The sequence below is a fragment of the Anguilla anguilla genome, chromosome 18, assembly GCF_013347855.1.
Source record: "Anguilla anguilla isolate fAngAng1 chromosome 18, fAngAng1.pri, whole genome shotgun sequence".
NCBI lineage: Eukaryota > Metazoa > Chordata > Actinopteri > Anguilliformes > Anguillidae > Anguilla > Anguilla anguilla.
Genome location: NC_049218.1, coordinates 3,742,111 through 3,768,270, shown reverse-complemented (window position 1 = coordinate 3,768,270; position 26,160 = coordinate 3,742,111). Strand labels below are relative to the sequence as shown.

At 51.1% G+C, this 26,160-nt stretch overlaps 1 protein-coding gene across 1 annotated transcript; it reads left to right on the top strand.

Moving 5' to 3' along the window:
- The first annotated feature begins 338 nt into the window (after positions 1-338).
- LOC118218293 (nidogen-1-like) lies at positions 339-25,734 on the top strand. Its single transcript, XM_035400868.1, has 20 exons — positions 339-685; positions 7,651-7,944; positions 8,433-8,662; positions 8,902-9,275; positions 9,594-9,734; positions 10,402-10,653; positions 11,063-11,263; positions 12,855-13,088; positions 13,680-13,817; positions 14,243-14,371; positions 14,738-14,881; positions 15,120-15,242; positions 18,727-18,954; positions 19,757-19,929; positions 21,073-21,199; positions 21,530-21,701; positions 22,019-22,176; positions 22,603-22,726; positions 23,340-23,452; positions 25,029-25,734. The coding sequence occupies exons 1-20, from the start codon at positions 482-484 to the stop codon at positions 25,157-25,159; spliced, it is 3,690 nt and encodes a 1,229-aa protein (XP_035256759.1). The 5' UTR covers positions 339-481; the 3' UTR covers positions 25,160-25,734.
- The last annotated feature ends 426 nt before the right edge of the window (positions 25,735-26,160 follow it).

Below are 26,160 nucleotides of genomic sequence, written 5' to 3'. Positions count from 1 at the left end.
ATTGCACGCACCATGTGCGTGCGTGTGTATGCATATGTGTGTGTTTCTCTTGTTCTCACTGTTTGTAGATATTTTTGGCGAAAAGCTTGATAAAAACAACAGTTGTACGTCGTTTATATTTGGGAATTTATCACAACTCTTATTCATTAGTTACTAAATTAGTATTTGATCAATCGTGTCTGGGTTTACAAATACAAGCTTGAGGAAATTATTTCTCCATACCAAAAAAAGACAAATTTGTGGCATAACCTGGTGCGAATCGTGGGACTGGCAGAACTGCGCTATGTAGCTTCGCCAAAAAGTTCCGCCTGATCAACTCCTCCCACACTCCGCTCTGTTCAACTTCTAGGAAAAAATTGCGCTTCTTTCTCAAAGTCCTTCCTCGGGTTTAGGTCACACTGACCAAAACGGTATCCCTTCAAACGGATATCGCTCACGAAGAAGCAGAATTTTCTGCTCGGGGTCCAGCGCCGTATCGACAATGGGTTTGGAGCGACAAGGATGGTTGCGTTGGACGACCCTCCTCGCGCTTGCGGTTTCGGTGAACTGCGTGCGCCGGAGCGAGCTCTTCCCGCACGGCGAGGGCGCGGGGGACCGCGCGCTTCCGCCAGGGAATGATCACACGCAGGAACTGCCACTCGACAAACCTGTGCTATTCTACGATGGGAAATTTGACAAAGTTTATGTAAGTTGAATTAACTTTGAAATACCGCATTCCCGTTGCGCTGAATGTATATTGCCCTATGAATGAACTCGCGAACGCTTCAGTATACTCAATCGCATTCCACTATAGGCAAAACGCACAGCGAGCATCTCGAAAGCGCATCTTGATTGAAGTAATCACCGACATGTTGAAATGTCGTTCTAAGCTGTAATTAAACGCTATTACTGTGCTAAAATGACCGTATTATTTGACATTTCGACACATTACATGTAGCCTACTTTTGGTTCACTTACCCTGACGCATTGATTTTTGCCTATTGATTGGGCAATTGCACTGCTACCAGTGCGTTTAAAGAAGCACCAGCAGGATTTTTGCGATACTACACAACGATTACAAAATATGTTCACGCAGGGTTCATGCAAATATCAGATACTCAGCTGCATACCAAGGACCTTAAATGGCAATAGGTCACCTAGTCTTCTGCCCTGATACTTTTAACGCACAGCTACGGCTGTCATTCTGCAGAATGCAGAAGGTTTGTGTTTGCTCTTCCAGTAGTTTCAGAGTTCATCTATTGGAGATTTACTCAAGGACAAAGTCCTGAAAATACCTGATTTTCGTTATCTTTAACGCACTGGGGACTGAAGTGAACCTTGTGCTCACACAGAAAAGTTGCCATTTGACCCCTTTGAAATCTAGTTCTTTAATCATTTGTTAGATATATTTACATAAATATCTGAATGCAAAATAAATTTAAAAAAAGCTGTATGTGTTCTGCACAGCTTTGGAAGAAAAAACAACAACACAGTGCACTTTTGACAAGGAGATACTTTAAATTCCCAATGGCCTGAAAATGAATTGTGTGTGGTACCGCGCATGTCGTAGGACAGTTTTTCTTCTGTGGTTCTAGAGTAGTCTGAGTTCTCCAACACTGGTGGGTCTTGATCTACTGTCTTCCAAGGTCTTGGTGTCACTCTGAACAGTTAACTTGAGCCTGTCTCTACATGCATTGATCTTTTCAGTAATTCCAAGCCTCAGTTTATGGGTAATGCACTTGAATCTACTTGTTAGTGGTACACCTGCGTCTCTGTCTACCAGTATCGGACCTGAAAAACAGCTTGTGCACGCACATCAGTGTCCCAGCCGGGGTGAACCTGGGTAAAGGCTCCTTTTGGTGGAAAGTTCTCTCTAATTCTACTCTGACCTGTTGCCTTTATCTGAGGAGCTCTTCCGCTATTGGCCATGTTTTTCCACATGGTTACAGTCAGTGAGGGCCCTACTGCAGGTCCTGTCATGCGCCAGTTTCTCCATGTCATCAGCCAAAATGCTAACAAATATTTAACTATTGCACGGAGTAACTTAATCAAAGCGTAGTTTGAGGATGGCCCAAACTGAAATATGGACAGTGTGCTGGGGACAGGGCTGTTTTTTTATTTTTATTTTTTTTAATGAAATTGCTAGTGGGACCGAAGTTGATGTGTGGCTGCAGGGGTTTAGGGTCGGCCGTGGTTCTGGCCGCTAGATTTCCTCTTGCGGAATCTCCGGATTCTCTTTCTCTTTTCCGCGGTATGGTGACCCTCTGCTGTGATCGAGCGCTTCATGTGTCCGAACCAATGAGCTGACGTCGTTTCCCCCGCGCTTGTGTTTTTAAAAAAAATCATAGTCGTTATAGCCGCATTACTGTTTGCCTAATTGACTGAACACAATGAAGATGAGGACCGCGAGCCTGTTGGCGCACAGCCTCTCCATTGTGCCGGTCGGACAAACCCCCCCTCTATTCCCGTGTGAATGAATCATCCCCCAAAATAGGAATGCCTTCCGTGCTCTAATTGTGTGTCCTTGATGTTGTGAATCCGGTACTTGCCCATCGTTAATTATAAACATTTTACACAACAGGAACGAGGCGTGTTTCACGTCTTAGTTCTGGCAGAGGATTTAACAGGACTGGCAGGATTGATGGCGCACGTGTGGTACGTGGAATCAACTCAGAATCTGTACTGCAAAATGTTTCGATCTGCCAGTTTGTAGTTGCATTTTAAGAGTAAACAGTCACATTATATTCCGTGTTGCTGTTTTGAAAAAAGAAGTTCAACCCCCCCCTCCCCCCCCTCTTTTTTTCAGTTGTGCCCGTTGCGTCAGGACCCCTCTAGCTTAGCGTGCCCGCTACTCCGTTGCTCTCGCACATGAACCAGTGACCAGCAGCTTGCTTTTCCTCTTTTTTGAGGCTTAATTAATGTTAGATTATCTGCTATGGGAGTAGTATTGAACGAGGTGTGTCCTTTCCCCTGTTTCCAGCGTTTAAAGTTTCAGACTTATCATTCCATCTCCTCATCCTCCCCAGCTCCAAACGGTGCCTGAGTTCTGTGTCCCCAGGCTCTGCTTGTTTGTTTTTTTTTTTTTTTTCCCAGGATGTGGTTCTTATCATCATTTCCTGTTGGGGTTCTTTCTGTCCCACCAAGCAATTTCCTGTCCAGCTCTGATTGGACATGCAGTATGTATGGTAGTGTGCTAAGTGATATCAGGTGTTACGTCCATAAGCCTTCCCTCCCGTATGCTTTCCACACCAGTGAATGTTTTCTTTCTGGGGTTAAAAAGAAGAAAAGAAAACAGTTGTGTTTCCCCACATCTCAACACTCGGCACTTAACGCTCACCACGGTCGGATCTCTATCTCGTCTCCCTCCCGCAGACTCAACCCGAAAAGTTGCTCATCTGTGACGCACGCGTAGAGATTTAAATCCCAGCCGAAGCATTGTCCGATGCTCCGTGCTCGAGCGTCACAATGAGATCGCAGCGTTGCCGCGGCGACAGAGCACCGCTGAAAGTCCGGTCGCCCTACCGAGTCCTGGAGCCGCCCGGTTTCTTCTTCTGTGGTTTTGAGTGACGTGAGGTCACAGGTGGTCGCGGCGGCTCGCTGCTCACGCCGCGGTTGGGCGCGTTCGTGTTTCCGTCCGCCGGTGGATGCCGTGTTATTCTGGAACGATCTGAGCAGGCAGCTGGGGATGGGGCGGGGCGGGGCGGGGGTCGAGGGGGGGGTGGGGGGGTGGGGGTGGCGAGCGGGGTGAAGGGGGGGGTTGGGGGAGGAAGCTCGAATCGCTTCCTGAGCTGTTAGCGGCGGCGGCGGCGGCGGACGGACTCACGCTGCCCTTTGAGCGGCTCCGCTGGAATCCCAGAATCCCTTTAGAACGCACGTGTAGAATGTGGTAAGGGGGGGGGGGGGGGGGGGCATCAGCACGGGGCCAGCTGGTGCTCTCTCTCTCTCTCTGCCGAATAAGATTATTATTCGTCCCGTCTACGATGAAACCGCTGTAGCGTCTGGTTTTTGGTTTTCTCTGAAAGTTTCTCGCATGTTTTTGTTGGGCCTTCTCTAAGGTCCTGCGGGCTGGTTTTCCATAGACCCAGCCGGTTCACTTTAAACTTTTCGTTTTGGCGTTTCTTAAAACAAACGTGTCCCGGACAGGACTTTCCTCTCTCCCTCTCGGAGAGTCGTGTTTAGGAAACCTCTCTCCGTTTGCTCAAACATTCATGTCAAACGATAGCCTGGAATGCACGTTAGAATTTGGCACAGTTCACCATCCGCAATTAGTGTCACTCACACATTCGCACCTGAGAGCAGATCCAGCCAAGGCAAGCAAGCCGGGGCCTGTAGCTCTGTATTAAAGTGCTGATCTGTGGTGTTGGGTCTGCACTGTAGACCCTGATTTTGCAGTGCGGGTGTGATGTAGCGATGAAGGAATTTGGCTTGAAGTCGGTTTGTTGCAGGTTCCAATTCCTCCTGGAGCTGTCTGTACAGCTGTTTTACTGGTGGAGGAATGCTGTGTACGTAGCCGATTAAAATATTTTATCGAGCAGTCATGTTTTAATGGTGATAACTGTTTGGTTTGGGATGTGCTTTGGCTCTTGCTGCTGGGCATCCATGCCACTGTGAAGATGCACGGGGTTCATGTGACCTGGTTGGACAGCTTAGGGTAATCTTAAAACAACCAACTGCTCACATTTTTCCCAGGTGTGGGAGTGGGCTGTTTTGGCAAAAACTTTAGGACCCTTTCTTTAGCCAGGAAGTGGCCAGAAGTTTAGGATGAGCGTGAACCGCGTCTCCAGATCTTAGGAGGATGTTCTGCTCTCTCTGTCCTCCTGACGGCTGTCGTCTCAGAAGATTACCGGAGCGGTCGATGTCCTGGTTTAGGCGAGGACACCACTCCGAGGAATGCCTGCTGGAATAAAAGGGCCCTTTGTTTGCTGCTTCTCTCCAACCCTGCTGTTTAATGGTGTCACTTTCACTGCTGGGAGGTGACGGGGAAGGAGGAGGAGGAGGAGGAGGAGGAGGTGGGGGGCGGCTACTTCCCCAGCAGCTCAATGGGGTCTTCATGTACCGCCCAACACACATTTACCCCAGCAGCACCATAATAGGAGGGCTGGCCTGATTTAGAGCTACTAGCTGGAACTCAATTAGTTTAACATCAGACCGCACAAACATATGTTTTTCCTCTCTCTCTTTCTTGCTCTCTGTCTCCCTTTTGCTTTCTCCCCCTCTCTGTCTTTCTTTCTCCCCCCCGCCCCCCTCCCTCTCCCTCCCCCCTCTCTCTCTCTCTCTCAGGCCTGCTAATTCTCTCTAGCCCTATTACGTCCCACCTGCCTCTTGACAGTCTGCCCTGCGGGGAAGCCCTACAGAGTTTCTCTCAAAAAGACCTCTGTTCGTTTTCCACTTTCCCTGGGCGAGAAATCACAGAAAAATGTAAGAAAGCCCCACCCCCCACCTCACACCCTGCCCCCACACCCACCTCACACCTCGTCCCCCCCGCCTGCCCCCCACCCCCGTCATCATCACTCTTATATGACAGAAAGTACATTTTCGGTTGAAATGCTTCAGCAGGTTCCTTTCACGGAATCCATTCGTGTGTGTTTTCATGAATACGTTTTGATCACGGAGAAGCAGCTTTGTGTTGTTGGGGCTTGTGCCATAGAGTAGAACCCAGTTGCTCTGCTGTTGACCTGCAGTGCATTATGGGGCTGGACCATTCCAGTTAAGACCCGGGCCTTGGTTTGAATCGGCACACTTGCCTACTTTTGAGTATGTATATATTTAAGTTGTATACTCAATAGTAGGCAAGTTTCAGACATGGCCCAGGTGGGTGTAAAGACAAGGAAGGCTATCTGAAGCACCTCCTGCCCCCGTGACAGGCCCCACCTGTCGGCATGACGACAGTTTCTCCCGCCTCTGCTTGCGGTATTATGTGGCACTGAATGACGGTTTGCTTTGTGTTCCGGCGTAACCATGTCCTGGTTCGCCTCAGGGAAATCTGACCTGGAAAACTGTGGAAACGGGAGAGATTTCCAGGTGGGAATGTTGTGGGGAAAAACAGGATTACAGCCGGTGTTTTTAATCGTAGAGGCAGCGGAGAAAGAGGCTACAGTCAGCTGTCCTTTTAATAGGCCTCATGGGATCTGCATGTGATTAATGCCTGGCCTGAGGAGCAGATCACTTGGGCTTGGCCTCGCTGTGCGTGCGTGTGTGTGTGCACGTGTGTGTGTGTGTGTGTGTGCGTGCCTGTGTGTGTGCGTGCGCGTCTGTGTGTGTGTGCATGCGTGCGTGTGTGTGTTCGTGAGAGTGAGAGTGTGTGTGTGTGTGTGTGTGTGTGCGTGTGTGTATTTGTGTGCATATGTGTGTATGTGTGTGTGTGTGTGTGAGAGAGAGAGAGAGAGAGAGAGAGAGAGAGAGAGAGAGAGTCAGAGCTCACTGTGTCCTTGCTAACTGGCCAAGTGTCCTGCAACCTGATGCATAATTGGCCGTAGTGTTCCCCATGTTGGGAGGGTTCCTTTTTTCATTGAGCAAGATCAGATGTTGTAAGCTTTCCTATGCCAGAAACTGAAGACCACTTCCTGTGTCCTGTATCCGCTTCCTGTGTCCTGTGAAAACTTCCTGCGTTCTGAAAAATGAAAAAAGAAATGGCTGCTCCAAAAATGTTTTTGGGGCTATAGGAAAGTGGGAGGCTAATAGACATTTTCAATTGATCTGTCAAATCACACAGGTCTACAGTGAGCGTGACCTGACTGAAAAAAAGTGACTTGTGAGGACGGAATATCTGAATACATCAGGAAAAAGCGACTTGTGAGGACGTCTCGTCTGAAAACATCCGACACGTTGTGCAGACAGAAGCAGTTAAAGAGCATTTCGGAATGAATCCATGACAGGATTCCGGGCCTGTGGCATGAAAGGAGGAAGTGCTGATAGATGGAACCTGGAGCTGTCCTTTGCTCTGAGGGAGGGAGAGAAAATTGAGGCTCTTCCGAAAGCTGCGGGTTGGCCCCGTAAAACAGCTTGGGCGGTGTGTGTGTGTGTACCCACAATGCCTCACTGCGAGGGAAAGTTTCCACGGCCTGAGGCGGCGACAGGCAGCCGTGTTAGTCTGTAGCGTTGAGAAGTTGAATGAGTCTGTGGTGTTGAGTAGAATGAGAACAATGCTCATATGGCTTACATGCATTCTGGTGTCTTGTCTTAAGTGCAAAGCAGGTGTAAACAATTCATTTCGAAGATTTACACTAGGCTGTGCGCTCAGTGTTTTGCGAAGGATTTTCACTTAATAGTGCATGGCTCAATCAGAATAATTCCAATCGTGTGAGAGAAACATAGTGTACTTTTCTCAACATATTTTGTTTGACACATTTACATAAAGGATAGTTGCCCAAGAATGCAAATGACTGAACAAAACCTACAATAAAAGATTCTTTGTTTTAAGGTCTTTTTTATTTTCATGCTCGTGAAAAAATACATGTCTGCGAATGACATATATGAATATGATTCATGTATAAAAAGATCGACGGATTGTACGTTAAAGAACGTGAGCTGTAGAAGTCGCTGTAGATTAGAGCAGCGGTTCAATGCTGAAATGTAGCACACTGTCCAGCTTGTGCGACCGAAGACTTGCCTTATGTGCAGTACCGAGCTCGGGGAAACGTGCGGTAACAAACCTTTCTAATCTCCTTAAAGATCAACACCAATGGGTTTGTCGCCACGGGGCAGCCTGCCCCAGAGTCTGAGTACCTGGGGAACATGCCAGCCAGCTTCGGCATGATCGCCGCCCTGGTGGGGGACCTGGACACCAGCGACGGGCTGGGGCAGGTGTACTACCGCCAGGACTCCAGCCCCGCCGTCCTGCGGAAGGCCGCCGAGCACATCAACCGCGCCTTCCCCGAGGACGACGAGGTGGAGCCCAGCCATTCGCTGGTGGTCACCTGGGCGGGCGTGGCCCCCCATGACCCGCAGAATGGAGGAAATCAGCAGGTGAGCAGCTTCTTCTCAGTCAAACGGGAAACCGGTGGGATGTTTGGTTGAGGGAAGCATTCTGATGGTGTGGTTAAGGTTACGGAAAGCGTTTTGCGGGTGAGGTTAGGGGAAGCATCTTGGGGGTGGGGTTAAGGGAAGCATTTTGGGTGTGGGGTTAAGGGTGGGGGGTAGTCTTTTGGGGGTGGGGTTACGGTTAACAGAAGCATTTTGAGGGTAGAGTTAGCATCGCGTACAGAAGTGTGCAGGTGGGCTCAGGGGTAAAGGAGCAGGGGCTTGTAAATTGCAGGCGGAATGTTGTGAGGGCGCTCCCAGGCAGGGTGTGCCTTGTTAAACCCCCAGGCAGCCAGCCCCTGTGGTGAAAGTCCAGCTGTTCACGTGTGCGTGGTGGTTATGGGAGCGTACCGCGGGCTGGCGGAGCCTCGGCTGCGGCTCGGGGAGCTCGCTCTGAGGGGGGGCTAACTCCGATCCCCCTCTGGCGTTCGTAGCGCAACACCTTCCAGCTGGTGATAGCGTCGGGCGAAACGACCTCCTACGCCATTCTGCTGTATCCGAGCGAGGCGATGCAGTTCCACGCCACGCCTCTGGTGGGCAGGAGAGAGCCCATGCAAGCCGGCTTCGGTAAAGGACTGGTGAAGTTCCTCATCTGGAGCACCCGTCAGGGCCCGTACTACCGGATCACCACAGAGGAAGAGGACTCTGTCAGAAAGCTATCTGAGTAAGACCTCCATTCCCTCGCTAATCACGCTGGCTAATCTGTGTTCTGCACTTGAGATGTTTAGACCTCTATGAAGCTTCCAGCCCATGTAGTAAATCCAACACACACAGTCCTGGCAGCTTACAGAACTGCATTCATGCCAGCTTATACAAATAAAAAGAAGCATTGCACGCATTTGTGGTCAGCATGTTTTGAATTACCTCCTGGAGTAAATTTTTCATGTTGGCATCTCTTCCCAGGCAAACAAACTCAGGAAAGCAGGGCGTGTGGGTGTACGAGATTGGGACGGCCCCCTATTTCACGGCCATTGCCCCCGGCGAAGTGACCGAGCTGCCCAAGGAGGTTCCGGCAGTTAGGCGTGGGGATAAGGTGTTGCTACGTGGTGAATACGGCCAGCCGGGCGCGTACGAGCCGGGCCCCGCGGAGCCCCAAAGGCCAGTCTACCCCCGGCCTGAAGAGCAGCGCCCCCTGGAGCCTTACGAGGACCCCATCGCTCACCACCCCGTCCAGGATGCGGACCACCGCGCCCCGGTCCGTCCGGTCCACCCGGTCCAGTTCCAGCCGCAGAACCCTGAAATAGTGGTGGTGGACGACAGCGACATTAATGTAGACGGTAAGGGTGGGTGGGGGCGGGCCTACTGCCTTGTGGGGGGGGGGGGGGGGGGGGGGGGGGGGGGGCTTGCAATTCTTGGGCTTGAGGTTGTATGTCTGATTCCCTTGTGGGGCACTGCTGTTTTGCTCTGAACAAGGTACTTTCCCAGGACCCACTTCAGTAATTATCTTGGTGTACAAATGGATTGTATGTATAAGATCGGGGATGAAAGCATCTGCTAAATTTGTAAAAAAAAAAAATAATTAATTAAAAAAACATGCAGCTTTTTAACATTCAGTCTGTCTGGCTAAATTTGTGCTCTGCCTGTTTTCACTCCAGTGTTCTCCTACAACTTTGAGACCTGTGCTAACAACAGACAGAAGTGCTCCACCTTCGCCGACTGCAGAGACTATCCCAACGGCTACTGCTGCCACTGCCGGCCTGGCTTCTACGGCAACGGCAAGCAGTGCGTAGCAGAAGGTAGGACGCAGACCTCGAGACTTGGCTTTGCTGTGGGTTACTTCCCTTTACAATAACGCTGCTTTTGCATGACAATAATCAATCGCAGTCAAAACGGCAAGTAAGTTGGTGACTATGCGTGAGAAGAATCGAGTGCCACCAGCTGTTGAAACTTGACATCACCCATCTGGGAAAGCCGCAGGTTCGAAAATACTGCAACTAGCGGTGATAAGCAGTAGGTTGTCTGCGGTGTAAGGCTAAATTGTGAACTTGCTTTGTGAAACTCCTGGGATTATCCCAAAATGTATACTTCCATGATTACGTCTGCCTGCTTCGTGCAAAGCTGCGATGTGATTGGACGTGCTGCAAAATGTCAGCTTCAAACGAGGTCAAAGTTCAAATGATTTGACCTTAGAGAGGATTGCAGTTCGGCATTGATTCTGAACTGTGTGCTACACCAGGCTTAGTGTCGCGGCCTAGTCGGGCATCAGCGCTCCCTCCATAGAAAGTTAATGGTTTGACGCCTCGTTGAGCGTTTTGACGCTGATCATGTGCAAGCAGCTCAAGGAGCACTTCCTTCTCACAGTGTTTGTTAACGTATAGAGTCCTGGTGTGTTATTCAGAGTTTTGGGTGCTGAGATTTAACAGGAAGTGAAGCTGTCGTTCTTGTCATGACTGTGATTGGCAGGCAAGCCCCAGAGGATGAATGGGAAGGTGAGTGGGCGGGTGTTCGTGGGGACCTCCCCCTCCCCGGTGGAGCTCAGCGGTAACGACCTGCACTCGTACGTGGTGGCCAATGACGGGCGGGCCTACGTGGCCATCAGCACCATACCCCCTAGGCTGGGCCCCTCCCTGCTCCCCCTCTCCTCCCTGGGGGGGGTCATCGGCTGGGCCTTCGCTCTGCAGCAGCCCGGACACAAGAACGGCTTCAGCATCATAGGTGAGAGATCGCCCCCCCTTTGCCCCCCCCCCCCCCCATCACCCCCCTGCCACCCCCCACCACATTACACCACCAGTTCAGTTAGCCTGTTAATGCGAGTTTGATCATGATGCCTGAGTTACTGTACGTCTATGCACTGTGTCAGTCTATTTGTAATGAGCGCAGGATGTTAACATTTGTCTCCCAGTTAGATAAACACAGTTGGCTGAAATGTATATTTTGGCTGCAGAGGGAATGCTTCATGTTCACTGTGCTTTTACCGAATATAATTCTGCAGACCCTGTTACTCCCCCCCCCTCCCCCGCCCCCTGGCTCTTTACCCCCAACCCCTTGTGCCATGCCCTGTGTGTCATCCAACCCCCCCCCCCCCCGTCTCTTTTTATATCTCTCTTCCTCTCTCTCTCTGAAGGCGGGGAGTTCACGCGGCAGGCTGAAGTGACCTTCTTGCCTGGCAACGAGAAGCTGTCCATCAAGCAGGAGTTCAAGGGCATCGACGAACACGACCACCTGCTTGTCAACACGGACCTGGAGGGCACAGTGCCCGAGGTTCCACCGGGCACCACCGTGGAGATAGACCCCTACTCCGAGATCTACCATTACAGCAGCAGCCGTAAGCATTACCCCCATATCTACCATTACAGCAGCAACCATTAGCATTACCCCCAGATCTACCATTACAGCAGCAACCATTAGCATTACCCCCAGATCTACCATTACAGCAGCAACCATTAGCATTACACCCAGATCTACCATTACAGCAGCGATCGTTAGCATTACACCCAGATCTACCATTACAGCAGCAGCCGTAAGCATTACCCCCAGATCTACCATTACAGCAGCAACTGTTAGCATTACACCCAGATCTACCATTACAGCAGCAGTCGTAAGCATTACACCCAGATCTACCATTACAGCAGCAACCATTAGCATTACACCCAGATCTACCGTTACAGCAGCAACCGTTAGCATTACTTCCAGATCTACCATTACAGCAGCTATAAATCTAATCCAAGATCTTCCCTTACAGAGTGAAAAAACCTCTTTCACATCAGACATTAATTAAACGGCAGCTTCATTTTGGCTTTTCTCAGTGCGTCATGGCCTTGCTAGACTTGGTAGAATGTCTGCACTCAAAGAAACGTGTTGAGTGCAAGCTAGCACAAACTCGAGCCCTCGAGCACCTGGTGGTTTTCCCAAGTGAAAATAACAACCAAAGGGCGCATATTAAATAGCCAAACTGGAGCTTTCCAACCATTCATATTTTGTTTAGTTGAAGGGGTCCCTGTTTCTTTTATAGCATAAAGTGCTTTCTGTTTTAAAAATTGTAAAGAAGATAGACAGGAAATGGATTTCTAATGTCTATTGAGGGCTCCAATGGGTGCCTTTTCTAGTTGTTCGCCTGCCGTAAAGTGTAATTTTGGTGAATTGACCATATGGGAGGTACGCAGCATACCTGTACATGTACATACCTTGAGATGATGTCAGTCACCAGGTGTTTGTGTGCATGTGTGTTGATTGACTGTTGACGACCCATAAGATGGGTCTAAATCACAATGGATCTGGGTTAAACTGGTTCCTGTAGACTGCGTATGGCATCTTTAAATGAGTGTGCATTTTGAAAATGCAACAGCAGTCTGTTGCATTTTTGACTCCTAAAGAGTTTACAGTACGGTATTGTATAGTTGCGCAGCCTGCAAGAGCCCATTGGCCGAGCGTAACTACAGCTGTGTGCTTCCCTAATTTCGCAACAATAAACTATTTAGAGTAGAACACATATTCATATAATCTTAGTTGATGCAGGGGAGCCACTACGTTTACTAACAACGGTGCATTTATTTGAGCCAGTTTACACAACCCTGCTGAATTTCGAGGCAATAACGCAAACCGGCTTACCGTGGACAGACGGCGTGGTCCTCCGGCTGTTTACAGGCAGGTTCGAAGGCATCGCATGCCGGGCTGGTGTGGACGTATCATTTGTTAGCATGTTAGCAGCTAACGTCCTTCATTCAGCTTCATTTATCGTGTCGCCGTTTTTTTGGCCACCCTTGCTTTCCTAAAATGGAATCACAGGAAGTGACGTACGAAGAGTTCGCGCGGTGCGGAGTCTGTGCTGTCTTGCAGCGGTTTGGCAGCGGGACAGAGCGGACGCCCCCCTGTGACCCACGTGTTTTTTTTTGGGGGGGGGGGGTTTTTTCGCGCAGTGATCACGTCGTCCGCCACGCGCGACTACGTGCTGACCCTGCCGGGCGGCACCACGGAGACCAGGACGTTCCAGTGGAGGCAGACCATCGTGTTCCAGAGCTGCCCGCACGACGAGTCCGGCAGGAACGCCGTCCCCACGCAGCAGCTCTCCGTGGACCAGGTCTTCGTCATGTACGACTCCGGCAACCAGCTCATCCGCTACGCCATGAGCAACAAGATCGGCTCCATCCACGGTACTGGCGCCTCCACGTATAATATACCCCTCTGTATACAATATACCCCTCCACATATAATATACCCCTCCTCATACAATGTACCCATCCACATATAATATACCCCTCCACATACTATATACTCCAGCAGATACAATATATTCCTCTGCAAACAATACCCCTCTGCCCAATGTACCCCACATACCCCCTTATACCATACTTGCATGTCGTTTGTGTTCAGGTCTGAACGGGAGTGTTTGGTGTTTGGTGTTCAGGTTTGAATAGGTGTGTTGGGTGGCTTGTGTTCAGGTCTGAATAGGTGTGTTGGGTGGTTGGTGTTCAGGTCTGAATGGGGTGTTGGTGGTTGGTGTTTAGGTCTGAATGGGGGTGTTGGGTGTTTGGTGTTCAGGTCTGAATAGGAGTGTTGGGTGGTTGGTGTTCAGGTCTGAATAGGAGTGTTTGGTGGTTGGTGTTCAGGTCTGAATGAGATGTTGGGCGGTTGGTGTTCAGGTCTGAACGGGAGTGTTGGGTGGCTTGTGTTTAGGTCTGAATAGGAGTGTTGGGTAGCTTGTGTTCAGGTCTGAACGGGAGTGTTGGGTGGCTTGTGTTCAGGTGGTGAGCCAGAGGAGAACCCCTGCTTCACCGGCCGACACGGATGTGACACGAACGCCATCTGCCGCCCGGGCCAGGGCTCGCAGTTCACCTGCGAGTGCGGGACCGGGTTCACCGGCGACGGGCGCAGGTGCTATGGTAAGTGAGTTGGGCGTAGGTGTTATAGCAGGTGAATTGGGCGTAGGTGTTAGAGTAGGTGAATTGGGCATAGGTGTTATAGCAGGTGAATTGGGCGTAGGTGTTGGAGTAGGTGAATTGGGCGTAGGTGTTAGAGTAGGTGAATTGGGCGTAGGTGTTAGAGTAGGTGAATTGGGCGTAGGCGTTAGAGTAGGTGAATTGGGCGTAGGTGTTAGAGTAGGTGAATTGGGTGTAGCTTTTTTTTAACTAATTAGTTTGCAGACAATTATGTTTGCATTAAGGCAATTAAGTTAATGCCATTTCATTTCCTCTCGGGGGTCAGTTCTTCCTGTAGATTAGAAGAAATACAACTACTATAATAATAATAATTATAACAATAATAATGATGATGATGATGATGATGATGATGATGAAACTCCCCACAGATGTCGATGAATGCAGAGAGAACCCGCAGGTGTGCGGCCCCAACGCGCTCTGCAGCAACCATCCCGGTACCTTCCGCTGCGAGTGTGCGGACGGCTACCAGTTTGCGCTCGACGGAAGGACCTGCGAAGGTGCGCGCTTCGCGTTCCTCTCCTCTCCTCTTACATTTCTCTGCTCGGGGCTGTTTGTTTAAGCGCTATCTCGGGAATCCCAGCCTGCTTTGTTGCTTTGTTGCGGGGGGGGCAAACGGCGGTTTGGGATCGAAAGGCGCGCCGCACGTGTTGCGTTCAGGTGCTCAGTGCAGCGGCCTGAGTGAGAGCGGGAGACGGAGGCGGAGCCTTTCTGCGTCCGCGGCAGCGGTGGGCCAATCGCGCGGGTTTATGGGACTCACGGCTGTGTGTGTGTGTGTGTGTGTGTCTGTGGGTGTGTGTGTGTGGGTGTGTCTGTGGGTGTGTGTGTGTGTGTGTGTGTGTGTGTCTGTGTGTGTGTGTTTTCAGAAGCCGACCGGCCCTCTGACCACTGCCAGGAGGGCACGCACAACTGCGACGTTCCGGAGCGCGCTCAGTGCAGCTTCACGGGCGGGTCCTCCTACGTCTGCTCCTGCCTGCCCGGCTTCCTGGGGGATGGGCGTAGATGCCAGGGTACTGCCCTCCTCCCCTTCAGATCTGCTCATTTTTAAAGCTATCATGCATTTTTCTGCTCATGAGTTTATTTCCACAAAGCCTCATTAGGTGAGAATGTCCTGCTAGCAACATGAAGTGAACTCTCTCTCTCTCTTGCTCTCTCTCTCTCTCTCTCTCTCTCCCCCCATCCCCCCTCTCAATCCCTAACTCTCCCCTTCACTCTCTCTCTCTCTCTCTATCTCTCTCTCTCTCTCAGATATTGATGAGTGTCAGCAGCAGGGCAGGTGTCACCGGGACGCCGTGTGCTACAACACTCAGGGCTCCTTCACCTGCCAGTGCAGGCCTGGTTTCCACGGCGATGGTTTCCAGTGCTCCTCTGGTAAGCCCCGCCCCCCTGTCCTGAGTCTGTGGACTGCCCCGCCCCCCTGTCCTGAGTCTGTGAGCTAGTCTGACCCCCCTGTCCTGAGTCTGTGAGCTAGTCTGACCCCCCTGTCCTGAGTCTGTGAGCTAGTCTGACCCCCCTGTCCTGAGTTTGTGAGCTAGTCTGACCCCCCTGTCCTGAGTTTGTGAGTTGCCCCGTCCTCCTGTTCAGTGTCTGTGGGCTGCCCCGCCCCCCTGTCCCAAGTCTGTGGGTTGCCCCACCCCCCTGTCCCAAGTCTGTGTGGGCCTTTTTTTTTTCTTCTTTTGCTCTGTTTAAGGGCCAAACACAGCACATCGTCCCCCTCATGCAGCACATTTAGTCCTTTTTTGGAATGAACTGGGAACGGCTGCCGTGTCAGAGAAAGCTGGGCCACAGTCGATCGCGCTGGCGGTATCGCGCTGCTAATAAGGATTTTCCCCGGGCCTGCTGGAACACGTCTGACTCCCAGGAATGCAGGACCGGAGAGAGATAAGGCCCGAGCAGCGCGCTGTGGCCCGGGCGCTGTTTGGACAGCGGGACTCTCCCGTAGCCATGGACAACCGCGGCTCTCTCAAACACAGCTGTGTGGGCCGGGCTGCAGGAGCCCTGTTTGGCCCCTTCCTCTGCCCCAGGGGAGCCACACAGGAATCGGGGTCAGGAGGCTGCTGCGGTTATTACATCAGTGTCTGTCATGAGCGCTACAGAGCAGAGACTCAGCCTCTCTCTCTCAAACACGGGGGGAGATAGGGTCTTTCCCACAGTCCCCAGGGAGATGGGAGTCTGTCTCACAAACCCAGAGGAGGTGGAGCCTGTCCCACAAACCCAGAGGAGATGGAGTCTGTCTCAGAAACTCGGCTGAAAAAGGTCTGACACAGAAATGACCACTTTTCTGTTTTGGGGTACCTCACGGCTCAGTTTTGGGGTACATCGCGGCTCGGTTTTGGGGGTAGGCTGTAGAGAGATACTGTCTCCGGTGTCTCGCTCATGCTGGGCAGTTGTGCCTTTCACTCCACGCTGTTCGAAGGACAGATGAGCCAATGGGAATGTGAGCAGCAGTCACGCAGCTGACCGTTGGCAGGGGCGATATCTCTGTTAGCGTCCCCTGCATTCTCCCCTGTCTCTGAAGGTGTGGCGCTCACATCACTGCTAGCGGCCGGGCGGTTTAGCCTCCTGGAGCTGCAGAGCTCGTTCCTCAGAGGGTAGTCCAGCTGGTCTGGGCCTTTCGCCGGACTCACGCACACACACACACACACACACAGGCACACACCCACAGAAACACACACACACACACCCACACACCCACACACACACACACACACACACACACACACACGCACGCACGCACACACCCACACACACAGACACTCGTTTTTTTTTCTCTCTCTGTAAGATTTTTTTCCAGCCCTCATTTCTTCAGCACGCTTTAGATTTGGATAGGCAGGGGGTTGCCTCTTCTGCCTTTGCTGCATGGAACAAACCCCAAAATTCTTGTCTGAACAGAGACGGTTCAGTGTTACGTTTTTTTGTTGTTGTTTTTTTTTGTTGTAGCAGGTTTGTCATATTTCCAGGCCATTTGAGCTGCATTCTTTTCACGGCGAGCGTGTCCGTGTTCGCGTGTTCGCGTGTTGCGCGTGTCCAGACCTGTCAGGATGCTAACTGTAACTCAGTGCTAACTGTACGTCAGCTACTCAGAATGCTAACTGTAACTCAGTGCTAAATGTACCTCAGTTTCTCAGAATGCTAACTGTAACTCAGTGCTAACTGTACTTCAGCTCCTCAGAATGCTAACTGTAACTCAGTGCTAAATGTACCTCAGCTCCTCAGAATGCTAACTGTAACTCAGTGCTAACTGTACTTCAGCTCCTCAGAATGCTAACTGTAACTCAGTGCTAAATGTACCTCAGCTCCTCAGAATGCTAACTGTAACTCAATGCTAACTGTACCTCAGCTCCTCAGAATGCTAACTGTAACTCAGTGCTAACTGTACCTCAGCTCCTCAGAATGCTAACTGTAACTCAGTGCTAACTGTACGTCAGCTCCTCAGAATGCTAACTGTAACTCAGTGCTAACTGTACGTCAGCTCCTCAGAATGCTAACTGTAACTCAATGCTAACTGTACCTCAGCTCCTCAGTATGCTAACTGTAACTCAGCTCCAGCGAAGCTCGTGTGTGTCTCCATTAGGCATGGATGTTCCCCCCCCCCCCCACTCCGGGGGCACTGTGAAATATTTCCTCTGAGACCCCGAGGTCGCGCACACTGTACCGGTTACCCCGTCCTCCCCTGAGGCGTGGGGGGATTGGGGGGATCTCCTCAGTTTGATGGGAAACTGCAGTCGGCTGTTTAGAAGAGCGCCCCCGCGCTGGGGAGATGGGTGGTCGTGTGCAGGGTCCAGCCGGTTTGGGTGTTTGTAGATTTGTGCGTTTGTGCGTTTGTGTGTTTGTTAATTTGTGTGTTTGTGCATTTGCACGTTTGTGCATTCGTACATTCGTGTGTTTGTAGGTTTGCGTGTTCGTGAGTTTCTGCATTTATGCATTTGTGTGTTTGTGTGTCTGTGCATTTGTGAGTTTCTGCACGTGTGCATTTGTGAATTTGTGTGTCTGTGCATTTGCGTGTCTGTCCATTTGTGAGTTTGTGTGTCTGTGCATTTGTGAGTCTGTGAGGCTGTGCATTTGCGTGTCTGTGCATTCGTGAGTTTGTGTGTCTGTGCATTTGTGAGTCTGTGAGGCTGTGCATTTGTGTGTCGGTGCGTTCAGAAGATTGGAAGCGATATGATTCGGTGAGGGTCTCTGCAGTGAAGGCTGGGAATGGGAGGCTGACGGGTTCGCCCTGTGCAGCTCGGTGCTACATTCTGCTCATGTTTCACTCCCACACAGAAGCCTTACATGTGGGAGCTGCCTGCTGTAGTAAATCAGGAAGGAGCGGGAAAACGTGGGATCCTGGTTCTAAAAATCAGGCGCTCTGGGCATGTCTGTGTTCTCTTTTCTCTGTCATTATCTGTGTTCTTTTCTCTCTAAATCTCTGCGTGTAAATTGAAGTGCTTCACCTGTCAACTAGTATGCTTTCTCTGTGTAGATTTGTGCTTCCTCTGCATGTAAATTAGTGCTTTTCTGTGTGTACTGTGTTTTTTGTGTGTAAATGAGCATATTTTTGTGAGTAAATGAGTGTGTTTTTGTGTGTAAATGAGTGTTTTTGTGAGTAAATTAGTGTGTTTTTGAGTGTAAATTAGTGTGTTTTTGAGTGTAAATTAGTGTGTTTTTGTGTGTAAATGAGTGTGTTTTTGTGTGTAAATGAGTGTGTTCTTGTGTGTAAATGAGTGTGTTTTTGTGTGTAAATGAGTGTGTTTTTGTGTGTAAATTAGTGTGTTTTTGTGTGTAAATTAGTGTGTTTTTGAGTGTAAATGAGTCAAGTGTCTTGAATCTGACCCTCGTCATCTCAGCTCTGTTTGTGCTCTTGTCCAATCAGGGCATGAGAAGACCCAGTGTGAGCACCATCGGGACACCGTCCTGGCCTCGTCTGGGGTTGGGCCCCGAGGCCCGAGGCCCCTCCCGGGGCAGTACGTGCCCACGTGTGATGCCCGGGGTGCCTACGAGCCCGTGCAGTGCCACGCCAGCACCGGGCAGTGCTGGTGTGTGGGCCGCAATGGTGGCGAGATCCCTGGCACCCGGACAGGGCCGGGCAGCACGCCCATGTGTGAGTGTGACCCCCTCACCCTGCCTACCCGCCTCACCCTGTCTACCCACCTACCCCCTCACCCCCTCACCCCACCTACCACCTCACCCTCCCCTACCCACCTCACCCCCTCACCCCACCTACCCACCTCACCCCCTCACCCCCTCACCCCACCTACCCACCTCACCCCCTCACCCCACCTACCCCCTCACCCTCCCCTCACCCCCTCACCCCACCTCACCCCCTCACCCCACCTACCCCCTCACCCTCCCCTACCCCCTCACCCCCTCACCCCACCTACCCACCTCACCCCCTCACCCCCTCACCCCACCTACCCACCTCACCCCCTCACCCACCTACCCCCTCACCCTCCCCTACCCCCTCACCCCCTCACCCTGCCTACCCGCCTCAGCCTCTCACCCCACCTACCCCCTCACCCCCTCACCCTGCCTACCCACCTCACCCCCTCACCCCACCTACCCCCTCACCCTCCCCTACCCCCTCACCCCCATACCCCACCTACCCACCTCACCCCCCCACCCTCTAACCCCCTCACCCCGCCTACTCACCTCACCCCCTCACCCCACCTACCCCCTCACCCCCTCACCTTGCCTACCTGCCTCACCCCGCCTTCCCACCTCACAGCCCTCACCCTGAACCCCTGCCTCACCCCCCCCCCCCCTTCCCCCACCTCAACCCCCCTTGCCCCTTATCACTTCAGTGCCTTGGAGAAATGTGTCAGATTTGATGTTTTTTTTTCCTTCTTGTCTGCTTTGTTGACGTGGCCTTTGTGTCTCCATGGCGATGTGCGTGATCCTTGCAGGCATTGATCCGGACGTGCCTCCGGTCCCGGTGGGCCCCACCCCCCGGCCGGATGTGCAACCCCTGCCCCCAGGAACCCACCTGCTGTTCGCCCAGAGCGGCAAGATCGAGCACGTCCCGCTGGAGGGCTACGACGTGAAGAAGGACCAGGCCAAGGCTGTGCTGCACCTGCCCGTGAGAGCCAATCACGCCCTGCGGAGCCACATAGCCACACCCTGTGGAGCCACGCCCACACAGCCACACCCACATAACCACACCCACACAGCCACACCCACATAGACATGCCTTGTAGAGCCATGCGCACACAGCCACGCCCACATAGTCATGCTCTGTGGAGCCACTCCCACGCAGCTATGCCATGCAAGCCACACCGACAGGGCCACACACGGACAGCCAAACCTACAAAGCCACACACGGAACCACACCCACAAAGCCACACATGGAACCACACCCACATATCCACACACGGAACCACACCCACAAAGCCACACATGGAACCACACCCACATATCCACACATGGAACCACACCCACAAAGCCACACACGGAACCACACCCACATATCCACACACGGAACCACACCCACATATCCACACACGGAACCACACCCACAAAGCCACACACGGAACCACACCCACATATCCACACACGGAACCACACCCACATATCCACACACGGAACCACACCCACATACCCACGCCCATACACGCACTCGTATGTCTTCGGTTCCCAAGCGGCAGTCGTCTGAGTGTCTACCGCTGTTTGCCAGAACAAAGCGAAGAGCAAGTTTACTTTTTCAGTTTTCGTCTGTACAGACAGGATGCGTACCGCCTGTGAGAGGCCACATTCGTCTGTTTTGGCTTCCGGGGGTGACAGGGAGTGATTTCACAAGGCTGCATTTTTGTGGTTCCCAGCTATGCAGTATGGGCCTGGGACTCGTTTAAACATTTGGCAAAGCTCATCAATGCATCAGCAATATTACAAATTGCGTATTAAAACCTTAAGCCAGTCTGAAAAGGATTTCCTTATTTCACGCAAGACATGTTTTGTTTGCGCTTGGATGGAACTGTAATGTCTAGACTGTTGGAGGGTCATGAAGGAATGCATTTCAGTCATAGCCATTTCAGTCAAGTAGTGTCACATGAATTAGGGGTATTTCAGTAGTGTAGTGTCACATGACTCAGGGTATTTCAGCCGGATAGTGTCACATGACTCGGGTATTTCAGTTGTGTAGTGTCACATGGCTCAGGGTATTTCAGTCATGTAGTCAGTGTCACATTACTCAGGGTCACCCTCATTCCCTACCAATGTTCTCCAGGAGAAAGTGGTGATTGGGGTGGCGTATGACTGTGTGGAGAAGATGGTGTACTGGACTGACATCACAACCCCCGCCATCAGCAGAGCCAGCGTGCAGGGGGGAGAGCCCACGCCCATCATCACTGCAGGTGGGTCACAGGTCACAGGTCAGCGGCCAGAAGCCAGAGGGCAGAGGTCACATTAGATTTGACTGGGCGTCACTGTAGTATCATGTTGGAGCAGCAACTGTAAGGTTGTAAATTTGATTCCCTGGTGGGCTGCTGCCTTTACATCCCTGAGCAAGATGAATCATCCCCTGTATAAATAGATCATGTGCAGTATAATAAGAATGTTGGCTTCTCTGGATAAGACCACCTACTAAGTGCCCTAAAATAGAGATTAATTTTAGCTGCCTGCCCAGTGTGTTCTGCTGCAGCGCCTCCTACTGGTAAGCATGGAGTGTCTTTGTGCCCTCCCAGACCTGGAAAGCCCTGAGGGCATTGCCGTGGACCACCTGGGCCGGACCCTGTTCTGGACGGACTCCATGCGGGACCGGATCGAGGTGGCCTCTCTGGACGGCACCAAGAGACGCGTGCTGTTCGACACGGACCTCGTCAATCCCCGAGCCATCATCGCTGACCCTGTCCATGGGTGTGTGTGTGTGTGTATGTGTGTGTGTGTGTGTGTGTGTGCGTGTGCATGCGTGTGCGTGTGTATGCATGTGCTTGTTTGTGTGGGTATGTGTATGTGTGAATGTATATATTAGCTATTTCCTAGTCGTATGATTTGTATATATATAAAATCATATATAAAGTATATAAAGCTGCTGTAATGAATCAGTAAAAATGTGAAGAGATTTTCTCATTTTTTTGTCTTCCATAGCACCACTGATGTTCCCTGGTCTCTGTGCTCTGTAAGACTGTCTCTGATTTAACCCTAAAGACCGGCCTCCCTCCTCCCCTCCCCAGGTACCTATACTGGGCCGACTGGAACCGGCAAGCTCCCAAAATCGAAGCCTCCTACATGGATGGGACCAACCGGAAGGTTCTGGTGAAGGATGACCTGGGGCTGCCCAACGCTTTGACCTATGACCCTCAGAGCTCCCTGCTGTGTTGGGCGGATGCCGGTGCGTTTCTCTGACGGATGGGGGTTAATGCGCCGCACACCCCCTGCCCTCCCAGCATGCTTTGCAGAGCTCCTGCTGCCTGTTTTTTGGAGCTCTGTTTTGAAGCGAGGCTAGAAAGGGCACAACATTGGTTTTTTTTTTTTTTTTTTTACTTGAGTACATTAATGTCACAGCTGCACTGGGGTTGTCAGAAATCCCTTCATGTTTTTAGAGTTCTGCCGGAATGGGTCTCAGGTTACTGTCTGAAATATGGCCTGTTTATTGAGTGGTTTTTGGCAGCTTTCCTGTAGGCTGGTTGGCTGTTTCCCTGATGGACCTTGCCCGTTGGGGAGCACAGTTGTAACCATTGCAGTGGGGGGTGTCTGTTATGAGTAAAGGTTGAGTAATTTTGGTGGGGTGGGGGCGGGGTGCTTCTTTGGTTTGCAGGGACCCACAAGGTGGAGTGCATGAACCCCACCCGTAGCGACCGCAGGACCGTGCTGGAGGGCATTCAGTACCCCTTCTCAATGGTGTCCTTTGGGAAGAACCTCTACTACACCGACTGGAAGAGGTAGGCATTCTCCCAGCATGCTTTGCAGTTCCGGCTGCGGCCCCCTGGCCAGCATATGATGGCATAGCGGGAAACTGCACACTCGTTTCACTACGACAGGCATCCCTGTTGTTTCTGACTTTGGACGCCTTTCCCGGTGCAGTCGAGTAGCAGCGGTGGTCCGGTCCAGTTTGGCTCCCTTCCTGGGATTGGCCAGTACCTGCTCATGTTCTGCGGTGCTGCTTCATGTTCTCATTAGGGAAGTCGAGCAGGACACTGAGCTGATTGAACAGTGGCCAAGGAGCCCGTTCACATGCTGGCAGCTGCTTGCAATTTCTCGCCTTCCTGAAGTTTGGGGTCGCCTTGGGGGGCCCCCTCTCTGATCTCACCAGCGGCTGGGAGCACGGGGGGGGGGTACTTGTTGCAAAACCAACTGTGCAGCTGTCCTGAAATAGACAGGTGAAAGTTGTGGTGTGTCTAGCGAGAGTTGGTAGAGATGCTTTAATAGCTAGGTGAATGGTAGAGGTGAATGGTAGATGTGTTTTGTAGAGGTGAATGGTAGATGTGTTTTGTAGAGGTGAATAGTAGATGTGTTTTGTTAGTGGTGTTTTATGCATTTGATCCTCTTTTTCAGAGACGCTGTGGTGGTGGTGGACCGGGCCACGGGGAAGGAATCGGACCAGTTCCAACCTCAGAAACGATCGCGGCTGTATGGAATCGCCACAGCCTACGCTCAGTGCCCTACAGGTAAAACGCTGTAACATTCGTCTGTCACCTCTCAACAGCCTGGTGGCACTCTAACAAAAACGTCTTATTGAGATGCTGCAAGGCCATGACAAACAGCCATTTTTCCGGGTCAGTTCTGCGGGGAATTAGCCCACCCCATAGCCTACAGCTCTTACACAGCAGAGGTCTGTTTCAGATCCTGGACAAGTGTAGAGAAACCCCCCCCCCCCCCGAAAGTGAGACTGCATATCCTCTGCTTTGATGTTCAGCCCCACGTCTGTGGATTCCCCTGACCTCTGACCTCTGACCTCACTGACCTTTAAACTCATAACTAAAATTGGACTTGAGTGGGCCCATCCCTTTAGTATTCCCAGGTGGGGAAAAATGTTTGACATCTCGACCCCAAAACCGCTGCAGAGGAAATAATCTGAAAAGCAGATTCCCCTCAAACTAGAAGCAGAGAGAGGGACAGCGGGTGGAGGCTGGGGTTGTGTTGGCTAGTGGAGGTTGAGGTTGTATTGGCTGGAGAGGAGGTTGGGTTTGTATTGGCTGGTGGAGGTTGGCCTTGTGTTGGCTGGGTGGAGGTTGGGGTTGTGTTGGCTGGGTGCAGGTTGTGGTTGTGGTGGCGGATTAGAGGTTGATGTTCTGATGGTGGATTTGAGGCTGGGGTTGTGATAGTGGATTGGGGGCTGGGGTTGTGATGGTGGAGTGGAGGCTGGGGTTGTCATGGTGGATTGGGGGTTGGGGTTGTGATGGTGGATTAGAGATTGGGGTTGTGATGGTGGATTGGGGTGGTGATGGTGGATTGGAGGTTGGGGTTGCGATGGTGGATTGGAGGTTGGGGTTGTGATGGTGGATTGGGAGTTGGGGTTGTGATGGTGGATTGGAGATTGGGGTTGTGATGGTGGATTGGGGTGGTGATGGTGGATTGGAGGTTGGGGTTGTGATGGTGGATTGGAGGTTGGGGTTGTGATGGTGGATTGGAGGTTGGGGTTGTGATGGTGGATTGGGGGTTGGGGTTGTGATGGTGGATTGGAGGTTGGGCTCACATCTGGGCTCACGGTCCCTTATCCTGATTTGGCCAGACTCATTCTTGGCTCAGTTTAATGTTTTTTTTTTCCCCCACAAAGCTACAGATGCTGTCCAGCAAGCTTTATTTATCTAATTAAAATCACGAATGGCCTGAAAATGACTCCATTCTACAGCCTTTTATACAGTCAGTGATCTGTGTTTAAGCAGTGAGTTCTGTGTTTCAGTTGTGATCTGTGTTTGAGCATTGGGTTTGGTTTGAGCAGTGAGCTCTATGAGTAGTAATCTGTTTGAGCAGTGGTCTGTGTGTTTGAGCAGGGGGCTCGCTGTCTGACCACTGATGAAAACATGAAACATTCTGTATTCCTTGTTAGGAAACCGCAGATTTTCTTCTCTAATCAGGCGGATGTCTGCCAGACATTTTGAGCCGTCCTTCTGAAGCTGTTGTTTACGGAGTGATTTTAGGACAGCCTTTTTTTTCTTTTTCTTTTTTTTTGCATGTGAGCAAGCATTTGTTTGTTTTCAGTTTTCTTTCTGTTTGAATTGCAATGTGAACTCTTCTCCTTAGGGCGAAACTATTGCGCGGTCAACAACGGGGGCTGCACACATTTGTGTCTAGCGACCCCTAGTGGCCGCTCATGCCTGTGTCCCGACAATGCCATCGGAGTGAGCTGTGTGGAGCGAGAGGGTCGGTACTGAAGAGGAGGACAGATGGACAGACAGACAGAGAGACAGGCAGGTGTTCTCTACTGAGGGTCCAATCCGGGCGTTGCTCCTGCACCCCGTTTCTGGTGCTGAACCAACTGTCACTGGTCGCTATAGTTACTCAATAAGCCACTGAACACCAGAGAGGGACCACAGTGTTTAAGGATGTCATTTCTTCTGTAATCACACTACTTATATTTTAATTAAAAAAAGTGATTTCCTTCAAGTTCCTTACTCCCCTTATAAAATTTAGATTATTGATTTTTTTTTTTGTCACTGTAAATAAATTAAATGTTGTCTGAGTGTTCTGATTTTGTGGTGCTCATATGTGAGGGGGGGGGGGGGGATTGTTTAGATTTTGAGGAACTACTGTGAAGTTTGTCCTCTAAAGCAGAATGTAAAACAGCACCCAGAGAACAGACTGCTCTGTGTCCCCTACACCCCTCCCCCCGCCCCGCCCCGCCCCACCCCCCACCCCCTCACGTCTGCTTTTAAAATGTTTCCCTGGAGATCATTGCAGAAATTGCCGTGAAGTTTTTACAAGCGGTGGACCGACTGTATTAGCATCCGAAAACACGAGAGACGTTTACATTCTGTACAGCTATCCAATAAAACACTGTTTTTTTAAAAAAAAAACAGGCGTGCTTTGTGTTTGTCCTGCCTTTCTATAATACCTGCTGCTGCTTAATAAATCAGTCATTTTTATTAAAGGTGTGATGCATGTGATCTGCAGCCATTCTGCTACAGCACAATGTCAGGCTGATACCCCTTGGAGGATAACCATCGAAAAGTCAAGTTTAAATCCCTGCAGGTCACATGATGGCAACAAACTGGTGGCTTTACGCCACAGGTAACCGACCCTGTGTCGTGGATTCTGCCTTGAATGAAGACAATAATTTAGCCAGGTCACAGAGCAATTTAGCAACACACTCTTTATTTGATGAAATAGGCGAAACCGCTCACGCACTTCATCACAGAGCTCGAGAAGAGAATCT